Source organism: Ceratotherium simum, chromosome 11 (genome assembly GCF_057802395.1).
Source record: "Ceratotherium simum simum isolate JZ-2026a chromosome 11, ASM5780239v1, whole genome shotgun sequence".
In the NCBI taxonomy this organism is placed as follows: Eukaryota; Metazoa; Chordata; class Mammalia; order Perissodactyla; family Rhinocerotidae; genus Ceratotherium; species Ceratotherium simum.
The window spans coordinates 11,181,328-11,193,537 of record NC_141910.1 but is presented as its reverse complement, the minus strand read 5'-3'; the positions used below and the strand labels follow the sequence as shown (position 1 = coordinate 11,193,537).

Sequence of the window (12,210 nt, the reverse complement as noted above, 5' to 3'; positions counted from 1 at the left end):
ACCTCATGGAGCATATATTTTATTGGTAGAGCCAGAACCCAAATCCAGGACTTTGACCCCAAGTACAACATTTTTTTTTGTTTTTTTAGTTTTGTTTTAAACCTATTTATTTGTTTAAACTTCACATTTAGGTACCTACCATATAATATACACTGTTACTGTAAGATTAAGATAAAAAAGATATGGTCCCCTCAAGTGGCTTATAATATGTGGAAGGTGTTTATAATCTAGTGGGAAAAGAACATAATATACATGGTGTAGTGGGTTGAATGGTGGCCTCCCAAAAGACATATGTGTCCTAACCCATGGAACCTATGAATATGACCTTATTTGGTAAAAGGGTCTTTGTAGCTGTAATTAAGTGAAGTATCTCAAGATGAGATCATCCTGGATTATCCAAGTGGGCTCTGAATCCAATGACAAGTATTCTTATAAGAGACACACAGAGGAGAGGCACGGAGAAGAAGCCCTTGTGAAGAAGGAGGTAGAGATAGGAGTTACACAGTCACAAAGCAAGCAACACCTGAAGTGACCAGAACTTGGAAAAGGCAAGCAAGGATTCTTCCCCAGGGCCTTCAAAGGGAGCAGAGCCCTGCCAAGCACCTTGATTTCGCACTTCTAGCCTCCAAAACTCTAAGAGAATAAATGTCTGTTGTTTTAAGCCATCAAGTTCATGGCAATTTGCTACAGCAGCCACAGGAAACTAATACAACATGGTATAAAGAATTATTACCTCTGTAATTTTAACTGCTTTCCTCATTTGCTGCTGTTCCCAAATATCTTGATTTTCATCTTCCTGACTTTCTTCACTTGTTTGTTCATTTCTGGTTGCTAAGATTAAAAAAGTCACGTATAAATATTCAGTATTTTTTCATTCTAATAGCAGCAGCTAACATTTTTAGGGAGCTTATAATGCACTGGCTTAGCAGCCCTTTACATGTGTTAATTTATTCTTAACAATAACTCTGGGAAGAAGGTATATTATCACTCTCATCTTATAAATGAGAAAACTCAGATATCAGGAGGTTAAATAACTTGCCTGAGGAACGTATTGAAGCTGGGACTTGAATCTAGCAATCTGACTCCAGAATCTGCACTCATCACCCAACTGTCCCACTCAAAACACTAGTCTCACATATGGAAAAAACTTGGAAAACATGAACGTGGTTTTCCTTACCAGAGATTCTCAATTCTATCTGAAATCTATTTATTTATTTATTTTATTTTATTTATTGATTGATTGATTGATGAGGAAGATCAGCCCTGAGCTAACATCCGATGCCAATCTTCCTCTTTTTGCCGAGGAATATTGGCCCTGGGCTAACATCCGTGCCCATCTTCCTCTACTTTATATGGGACGCCGCCACAGCATGGTTTGACAAGTGGCATGTTGGTGCACGCCAGGGATCCGAACCTGCGAACCCTCAGGCCGCCACAGGGGAGCGTGTGCACCTAACCGCAGCACCACCGGGCTGGCCCCTGAAATCTAAAATGTAAAAATAATTTCTGGGTTATAAGGAACCAAAGTCTCATTCTGAGAAAACATTATTTGAAGTGAGAAAAACTTCAGTAAAACATATTATTGTTTACAAATGAGAAATGTGAAAACAGTCCTTTGAGACTTAAGGATTATTGGTAGAGGAAAATTTTTATTAGAGCACGTAAGATTTCAACACATGACACCTAAAATCCCTGTAGATGCTTCCATGTTAAAAAAAAAACAACACCTTTATAAAGGTGACAATGAAAACTTTCAATATCAAAAATAAGATACTGTACAATTTTTTTTAACCTGTCAAAAAAGATCAAGTGGAGGCCAGGTAATAGTAAGCATTATTACACATATCCTTTGATAATAAGATTTTGATACAGACATGTCTTTTAGAAGCCATATCATTGACCAAAATGGTATTAAATAAAAACCAACTTCAACACTCTTTAGAATGAAACACTACATTATGTTTCTATGGAGATTTTATCATAATATTACATTCTAATGAAAAATGCCTTAATATATTGTAAATAAATTAAATACGTACTTGTTTCTTCGGCCATTCTTTGTCTAAGTGTTTGAGGCTTTGGGGTGAATGGTATTCTCTTTTCATGGTCATCAGGCTCACTCTCAGGATCTTCATCACAGTTTTTCTTTATACCAGAAGTGGTGAAAGTATGTTTTACATCCAAAGAAATATAGTCATCTTGGGCCCTGGCCAATTCACGCTTTCTGCGGGCTGCCTGAATAAAAGCTGCATCAGGGATACTTACTGCAAGAAACAAAGAGGAGGGCACTGAAAACCAAACACCCACAGAAATAGATATTCCTCACATTTAAATAAAGAAAAAAGTCACCATTTTCCTACTTTTGTCACTATTTTGATATCAATGTAACTAAATGGATCAAAATCTATATCAATAATGGAAGCAAATTATTTTAGATTAAATATAAATTAGAGAAATAAACCAAATCTCAAAGCATTAGAAAATATACTGAAACCACTCCAATTTATCTTTTAACTCTCTTATTCATCAGGTATTGTTGCTGACTTTTTGTTGAGGGCTAGCTAGTTCTCATTTCCAGAAGCTCTGAGATTGTCAGGGTAGGAATGTAGAGAGAGCTGAGCATAGAGTGACTCAGTCCGGGAGAACCATACAGGTTAGAACGATGGATGATAGACCAGTCTGACTGACAAAGTAGGAGGGCCATTACACTACGATCCACCCCTTCCCTTTGGGATCCAGGCATACAGGAAGTGATAAACACACTAATAAAACCAGCATACAGCCAAGTTAGCCTCCAAAGTCCTGTGGTGATTTCCACATGAATAAATGTGAGTAGTTAAAAAGTGTAAAGGAAATAATCAGGTTCATTTACCAGGTGAAAAACATTTAAATGACACCATCTAAGAGCCTTGTTTTATTTTACACAGTACAAACCTCATTAATATGGACTCTTTCAATTCAAAAACAAGTTTCTTCATGCATGATCTAAGCTGAAATTTATCTTTACACTCTGGAAAAAAATGCTTTCTTAAGCAAAATACTACGGTAAACAAAATGGCAAGAGAAATTTTCACCATTTCAAGCACTTCAAAATATTAATTAGAGGTGTCAAGCCACCAAGACTCAAGTAAAATTTTCCAAAGTTTCCCAGAAACTGATCCAAATTCTGTGAGAAATAAATAGAAAAGATGTCATATGCCTGAAGATGAGGTAATGTTCCAACTTTTGAAACAGAAAAAAAGAGGTTTCAGAAATTACAGACCAATATGCCTCACACCAGTCCTAAGGAAAACAAAAAGTGCTTGAATTATTATGAAGCAGTAGGGGTGATTACTAGAAAACCAAAACATGCTCATTAAGAATAAGGAATATCAAACCAAATGATTTACTTCTTACAGACTAGTATTTATTTATAGATTAGTATCAGGAAAATAATACAGGTCAGGTGTTCCTTCATCCTCCCAAAGCATTTAATAGTTGCATGTTTTCCTTGTGGATAATGTTAAAATATGTGAGGAAAATCACATAGTGCACTGGATTCTTAACTGGTTAATTACTCCAAAAAATGCTGCTTATGAAGCAATGCAGGGATCTGCAAGAGGGCTCTGTATTTTGCCTTGTCTGGTTTAATGATTTTATTGTGACGTGAATGAGGACAAGACATGTCTTTAAAGCTAGGAGGTATAGCTACAATAACCTAAAGCAGAATTAAGATTCAAAACCATCACAACAGGTTACATGAGCATTTCTCGACCCTGGTTACACATTAGAATCACCTGGGAAGCTTGATTGTCTACTGGTACTCAGGCCCTGACCCCAGAGATTCAGATTCAGTTAGATCTGAGGTGCAGCTGAGCAGCAGTATGTTTTCATAGCCCTCTAGGGGATTTTAATGTACAACTAGGGGTAAGATGATGCACTTGGGTTCAAAATACTCAAGTGTATGAATACAGAAACAGAAATACTTGAATTGGAAGTGATTCACCTGCAAATGACTCTTGTTGTTAGTGCTGTCGAGCTGAGGCGATTCCAACTCCTAGTGACCCCGTGTACAGCAGAGCAGAACCCTGCCCAGTCTTTTTGAACCATCCTCTCACCTTATGGTGCTACATCAGACAACGCTCCACTGCTATTCATAGGGTTTTCATGGCCAATTTTTTCGGAAGTGAGTGACCAGGTCCTTCTTCCTAGTCTGTCTTAGTCTGGAAGCTCTGCTGAAACCTGTCCACCATGGGCGACCCTGCTGGTATTTGAAATACCAGTGGCATAGCTTTCAGCATCATAGCAATATGCACCTGCCACAGTATGACAACCAACAGGCAGGTGGTATGGGTTCCTTGACTGGTAAATGAACCTGGGCTGTGGAAGTGAGAGCACTGAATCTTAACCACTGGCATGCAAATGACCTGGGGGGGTTAATCACAAGCAATGGACTCACTAGTGAGATACTAGTGCTACATAAAGCTAATCCTCTCTCAAGCTACAATAAAGTAAAGGTTCAAGGAAGAGAAGAGTACTGTCCTGTCTATACCTAACATCTAGCCCAAGGGTTCCCACATAGCAGATGCTGGGCAGACATGGGATGAATTAATAAAGTTAGCATATTGCTTTATAATAATAAAAACATCATGTTTTTACAGATTTATAACTCATAAATAATTTTCACATACATCAACCTATCTAAGGAGTAGAGGGTAAATGGTAACAAGCAGTACCTGCAACAGTGAACACCTCAAGGCAGATATTCCATTACTGGATCATTCTAATAGTTCTATCATCTGAACAAAAATAAATGCACTCCCTCATCCACATATCAGTCCTTAAACTTATCAATCCTTCTTCATCTTTTCTTCTCCAGAAAACAGAAAAAAAAGGATTCCTCATAGGACAAGTTTTCAACTTTGAATCAGTGTTTCTCAAAGGAGCATTCGAGGAGGGACCATTCTTCAATGTGCTGAACTGTCCTGTACTCTGGGAGACATTTATCTTCTCTTGCCTCCAGGGCACTACATGCCAGCAACACCTCAGTCACCATGATAATTAAAAACTATCCCACATATTTTCAAACACTGTCTTCTCTCCTAAGGTGCACAGAGCTGTCCCCACTCTACAACTATTGCCTTATACTGCTTAATCCACCGTCTTCTATAGCAGCACTGTTCAATACAGTAACCATTAGTCATATGTGACTATTTTAACTTAGCCAAACTAAAAATCCAGTTCCTTAGTTGCACTAGCCAAGAGCTCTATAGCCACATGTGGCTAGTGGCTAATGTACTGGACAGTGAAGATATAAAACTTTTACATCATCACAGAAAGTTCTACTGGACAGTGCTGTATTTAGAGTCTAGACAAGGTTTCACTTGTCTGCCCGGCTTCAATTCTTAACATTGGCTTCATCACTAAGTACTTCTGTACCTGTGAACATATTATATAAGAAAACTACAAGAGTTACTGGTTCTTGTTATTTAATAAGTTAAGAAAGCACTTATTACTATATTACAGGTCTTTTAAAATATATTTTAACAATTATATTTCAAACTAAATTGTTTCCTTTATAAAGCTATGTATTTTACTTTATTTTCTCAGAAGGGGTCTTAGACTTCAGGAGACTGAAAAGAGTCCACAACACAAAACAAGTTACAAACCTTGAGCTACAGTAAAAGGCCAGATGATTATTTTTGGCTTTGCAGGCCATAAAGTCTCTGTTGCAACTTCTCTACTCTGCCACTGCAGTGCAAAAGCAGCCAGACAATACAAAATTGAATGACTGTGGCTGTGTTTTAATTAAACTTTATTTACAAAAGAAGATCGTGGGCCAGATTTGGCTCACAGGTGTTAATTTGCCAACCTCTGAACTGGGCTGATCTACAACATCAAGATAGTTAGGTCATCTTTTTGCGTAAAATTTTCAGTAGTTCCTCCAAGCCCTGTACTATCTGACTTCAATTTGTCTCTCTGCTTTCTTTCCTTTGTTCCTCTTTCTTAAACTCCAACCAAATATTTTCAATCCAACAACTGTTTTTAGTTCTCTGCACATGCTACATTATCTTTCCTGGAGTTTTATATATGCTACATCCTGTACGTGAAACACCTTCACTGACAAATTCTTACCATCCTTCAGATTGGCATGAATCACCCAGTGTAGCACCGTGGTTAAGAACACAGGCTCATGGGGCCGGCCCCGTGGCTTAGCGGTTAAGTGCGCACGCTTCGCTACTGGCGGCCTGGGTTCAGATCCCGGGCGCGCAGCGATGCACTGCTTCTCCAGCCATGCTGAGGCAGCGTCCCACATACAGCAACTAGAAGGATGTGCAACTATGACATACAACTATCTACTGGGGCTTTGGGGGAAAAAATAAAGAAAGAAAGAAAAAGAAGAACACAGGCTCTGAAGCAGATTGCTTGGGTCTGAATCCTTGCTCTGCCTCTTACAAGCTGTCTGACCTTGGGCACGTTTTGTAATGGAAATGAGCATTCGATTTTGGCACTTGAATAATCATTAGTAATGACTTACTTGCCCCATACTTCACTAGAGTTTGTTATCAATAATAAGAATCACTGGTATAGAAAACATTGATATTAGAAATAAAGTTCTTCACCAAAATTACAAAATTTACCAACCTATTGATGAAATTTCTTCTTCCACAGAGCTTGAGCTGTCAGAAGACAAACTCTGATCATCCTTACTTTCTGAGGAAAGATGAGTTCCATCCTCTTCATCTGTTGAAAGGTCAACCATTCTGCATTCTAACAAGACATTTTTTGAATATAACAAGAGAGAGTCAAGATATTGGAATCAATAAGTGAAATTCTGAACACCACATGGTATATGTATAACATGGTGTTTTAATTTTGCTTCACAGATTTAAAGCAGATATACAGATCTTTCTCCAACTACCATTCTTTCTGAAACCACTGGATGGTCTAATAAATGTATTTACCCTATTTGTACTATTTATCTAGTAAAATATTCTCTTAAAGGATGCAGTGAGAAGAGGGAAGGGAACAGTAGAGAAAAAAATGACAAAAAGTAAAGGACTATTTAAAACAGGAAAAATAGTGGTAGTGAATAAGTAGAAAAAGAAAAAATATTTAATGGACACTTACTATGTGCTGGGCACAGTGAAATGTTTTACAAGGTTTTTTCATTTAATATTCCCAATCCTATAAAGTAAATGCTATTACTGATGAAGACACTAATGACTGGAGAGGCTAAATAACATGACCAGTGTCACAAAGTTAGTAAGTCAAGAAGCAGGGCTTTCACACTAATTTCATCCAACTCTGGAATTTAGACTCTCTTTATATTATGTCATATTTCAATGGCTGGTGGCAAGAAGTACTGTAATGAGCACTGTGGTCTCAGAAAAAATCATGGATCTATTTCCAATGTGTGATTTTTGGGAAGGACACTTAGTCTGTCAATCAACTTATTAAACAAACAGATAACACCCATAGGGGTGTCGTGAGAATTGACTGAGCAAAATGTAAAGGAATTCATGGTATTATTGACAAGGACTTGTTAGTTCACATTTTGTCATTTTTATGAATAACCTTACAACTTAAGATAACATAAATAGTACTCTTTATCTTAAAAACTTCTCTTAATTAGAAGACCTATCTACAGTTCAAAAAAATCTGGAGTAAGATCAAAATTTAAAAGACAAAGGAATATAGCTACAGTTTACATCTTTCTTAGCTATTTCGATTTATGACAACTCCTGCCTCTTCCCCAAGTGGATTAACACCAGAGCAGTGATTGTCAGAGCATGTTCCATCAACCTTTGGAGGTCCCTAGGACCCTTTCATAGGGTCTGTTAAGTCAAAACTACTTTCATCACAATATTAACAGGTTATTTTCCTTTTCACTCTGTTGATAGTTACATAATGAAGCAAAAGCAGTGGCAGGTAAACCCGCTGGCCTCTTAGTATGAATCAACACAGTGACACCAAACTGTAGTAGCAGCCATTGTATCCTTCACCGCCATGCATTGGCAGGGGAAAAAAGTCAGTTTCACTTATGGTCCTCATTTAATGAAGCAATAAAAAATTACTAATTTTATTACATCTTGACCCCTGAGTACATATCTTTTTAATATTCTGTGGAACAAAATGGAAGCATGCACGAAACACTTCTGGGGCATACTGAAACACAATGGTTGCCTCCAGGAAAGGCACTTGTGTGTTGAGTTGCAAGCTGACCTAGCCACTGTCTTCAAGGAGGAACACCATTTTACTCGAAAGAATGACTGACAAACTATAGTTATTCAGACATAGTTATCTGACAAATATTTTCTGAAAAACAAGCAAAGTTGTGCCTGTCACTTCAAGAATTAGAGATTTCAAGTGAAAAGTGGAATTTTGGAAAACTTATATTCTCCCCTCTGAACCTGACAGCTTTCCAATACTTAAAGACTGATGATATCTGTAGTAACATTAACAGATTTTTTTTTTTGATATTGTATAACAAAATGTACCAACGTGCGCAAGATCTGCAAACTCAGCAAACCAATACTTTCCAAATAGTCAATGCATGATGTTACCAACCATGCATGGGTAAAAGATTCACTCAAAGTGCAAAAGAGACCAAAGGATTTTAAAGTAATGGAGTACAAAAAAATTTACTGATATGGTTTCAGCTTCTGTGTTGCCAATTAACCTTTAAGAAACTATAACTTGTTGAGCTTTGTTTTATTAAAGCAGAACACCCTCAATGATCTAAAAAGGCTATTAAGTACACCTCTTAATCACATATTTGTGGTTTTCTTCACATACTTCAAACAAAACAACATATCACAACAGACAATGCAGAAGCAGCTTTGAGAATTCAGCTGTCTTCCATCAAGCCAGACATTAAAGAGATTTGCAAATTGAAAACAAGACCACTCTTACTATTTTTTGAAAAAGTTATTTTTCACAAAAATGTTACTTATCCTTACCTATAATGGGTTAATTAAAAAAATAAATTAATAAGAATTTATCTTAATTTCTAATATGGTCAATATTAACAGACATAATCCACAGAAACAAAAGCTCTTTGGGATCCTCAACCATTTTTAAGAGTATAAAGGGGGTAACTAAGGCCAAAGTTTGAGAACCACTGTTTTAGAAGACAAGAGAAAAGGCAACTCCTGGCTTCAATTCTTCCTATCCAAGTTTAACCAGATGATTTACACAGAGTAGAAAAATATAAGAAGTCATCAAAACTTCAGATAAACAGAAAGCCATAACGATGACTAAGAAATCACTATAATCACTTCCACGAAAAATAGTGGGGAGAAAATTTTTTTCCTCAAGACTAACCAACAACTATTCTCATCAACCTCCAATTCAAACTAGAACACATTTTATGTAAACAACTTTATGCTGCTTGAATCTTGTATTTAAGAAACTTGCAAAGGTAATTCAAAATGGCTACACTGTATTTAACGCCATTATTGGTACAGTCTACAGTGTTATCAAGCTATTATGTTACTTAGTGACATACATTGTTATTTTTATCTCAGTTTTTGCAAATAACTGATGAAAAAACAAGCAAAAGAAAATGTCCCAAAGCCTGTCACCTAGGTTCTTCTAATGTTCTATTCTGCTTAAGTGTTTTCTAGAAAAATAATTGGGGGCTTTAACAAAAGGTACATATAACTTTCGCCTACCTAAGAGTATCAGGAATTTTCTAACTCTTTTGTGACGATTTAGGTTCTTCATAAACATCAAGTACTGCACTAAAGCTATCGTTGGTGAGGGTTCATCTGATGGTGCAAACAGTCGAGCCACAGACAGTACAGGAGTCTTTCTACTCGACCAAGGAGCCCAATGTAGAGATGCGGGCAGCGGGCGAGCGCTCGCAGGCGGGCTGCCCTGCTCACTGTCTCCGCGATACAGCGTTGCTCGAGGTCAGCAACGGGTTATAGAAGCCTCTAGAGAACCCTGTGGGCCTCCTCCCGTCCCGCCGCCCGCGTCACTTCGGGCGCCCACCCCGCTGCCCCGCGTCACCTGGGCCGCCCGAGCCGCCGTCCGCGCGGGGAGCCGCCCCTGCCGGGCGCCGGGAACTCGCCCAGACCCGGCCCCGGCCCCGGCCCCGAGAGCCCCGGGCCCGAGGGGGCCGTTCCGCCACCTCCCCACGGCCTCCTCCAGAGGGCGGCGCTTCCTCCGCAGGGCCCGGGGCCGCCTGCTCCCCCGGCGCCCCGGGTTCAGCAGACGGCTCCTCGGCGCCGTCGCTGTCACTAGAGTCGGCGCGGCGCTGTCGGAAAGTCCTCTTCGGCCTGTGAGCCATGGCCGACCGCGAGCGCCACACGCGCGTTCGCTTCCTGCTCACGCCGACCCGGGGCCCCGGCGTCCACTCCAGCGCACGCACCCACCTCCCGCCTCGCCGCCGCGTGCGCGCGCCCGTTCCGCGCGCTGCGGAATCCTGCTTCCCACTGCGCATGCGTAATTTGCCTCCGTCTCCTGTTCCCAGGACTGGGGTCTGGGAATGTAAATGGTTGTTTTTGCGGGGCCAAGTTGTGCAGACAGTCGCCCAGAGCGTCCCAGAGACTGCCGGAGCTGAGTGCCACGGAGAGCAGCACTCACAGGCTCTTCCTGTGCAAACCCTATCTAGGAATCAGGCTCTATGCCTATGTTCTGGGCTGGAACCAGTTCCGCTGTCTTCTACTTTCTGGAGAGAGTCAAGTTCTGTCTCCAACCTCTGAAAGGCTGAACAGTAAAATCCACGCATAAATTATAGGCACACAAATAAGCAAAAAATAAAATGATTGCTCCCAGGCGGCAAAGCTTCAATGGAATCTGATAATATGCTTTGGCCCATAAGAAAAAAATGTATCTGGAAACAGGGAGTGTTTAGAAAGAGGCGCAGAGATAAGAAGGACGGCTGAGGCAAACTTGGGCTGTATCCATTAAGCACTGTCGAGAGAGAGAGAGCCTTCACTATGGACTCTGAGTCGTTAGTTTCCTTGGTAAAACCCATTCTAACTTGGGTGCCTCTGACCATATCTGGAGCAAACACGTAAACATTCAGTTCATTGACCCCTTGCTGAGGTCCGCCCCGTGCTCCACAATGTTTCAGTCCCTTCTTTAAAGTTCAAGACTTTCCAAGAGGTTCATAGAAAGGATTATTTTCAGGGATAAATTTCCAGACGCTCAGCTCCCGCTATATATGGTCTGCCTGAGAACGCCTATATTTATGCTGCTCTCTGCCAATGTATTTTTGCTCCCCTTTTTATGAAGGAGAGACATAATTCTCTGTCCATCCTGAATATATTATAGTGCATACCCCCACGTGTAAAAACTCCTGCAACATCTAACATTTTATTGTCAGGATAAGAAAGTAAAGTCTCCATGACAATCCTCTGGTAAATCAGACTATTTCTAATGTCTTGCTTTCAACAAAGTTGAAGAACCAATTCCAGCTATCAGCTGACCACTCAGAAGAATTTTTGACGGTGTATCACTGATTTTTGCATATAATTCAGATGGAGTTCTAAGAATAGACTGACATTGAGAAAACATACCCCTTCATATGTGGTGAGGTTTCTCAGTGCTTACATAATGTAAAATAAAAATATAATAATACAATTGGTAATGAATACTATACCATTCTAGCAATAAGTGATAACTATCTATGGGTACGTGAACTAATGTGTGTGGGTAGACTATATTTGTCATTAGGAGATGCATTTCCAACAAAATGTTCTCTTTTGTCAAAAAAAAAATTGTGATGTATTTATGTTGTGTTGAAGCCCACCAGCCAAAGGCTACCAGAAACACACTAAGTCAAACCAAGTTAAGTTTATTTAGCTTGTCCCAGAAAAGGAGCACACAAACTAAAGAACCATGGTGTATCTTGGTAAGAGGAAGTTGAGTGGAGCTTACTGTAGGATTTGAGCTTGTGCTAGGAGATTTTAAGGAGAGATAAGGGAAGCAGGGCCAGACTTAGCTGCATAATGTCAAGAAGCTGGGACAGTTCAGCAACTGGGTACCTCAGTAATCCTGTTCAACTGAGAGGAGCAAAGGAAGAATGTGGAGCTGGGTGTCATTAGTAAGAAAGTAGCAATCACTCAGAAGTAATTCTTGCAGCTGGCTATGGTCTTGACTTCCAGCAGAGTTGATTTTCACCTCATTATTAATCATTATAAAGACAACTCAATCCAGGATTAAAAAAATCACTTAGAGCTTTATAATCACAAGAAATTACACATATATCACACTTCT

The 12,210-nt window shown here is 39.5% G+C and overlaps 1 protein-coding gene across 4 annotated transcripts in view; it reads right to left on the bottom strand.

Annotated features, from left to right (window-relative positions):
- The window catches only part of GCFC2 (GC-rich sequence DNA-binding factor 2), a 43,247-nt gene extending 32,894 nt beyond the window's left edge, over nt 1–10,353 (bottom strand). For 2 of the 4 annotated variants that reach the window (XM_087436509.1, XM_087436510.1), the window contains exons 1-4: nt 9,997–10,352; nt 6,625–6,750; nt 2,040–2,264; nt 734–831 (exon numbers count right to left, since the gene is read on the bottom strand). In XM_087436509.1, the coding sequence (XP_087292635.1) occupies nt 734–831; nt 2,040–2,264; nt 6,625–6,750; nt 9,997–10,276 (729 nt within the window). In that variant the 5' untranslated portion in view covers nt 10,277–10,352. Of the gene's footprint in view, nt 1–733; nt 832–2,039; nt 2,265–6,624; nt 6,751–9,656; nt 9,940–9,996 lie in introns of those variants that run through there. The other 2 variants (XM_087436511.1, XM_087436512.1) reach the window with 2 other exon arrangements.
- Between the last annotated feature and the right edge of the window lie 1,857 nt (nt 10,354–12,210).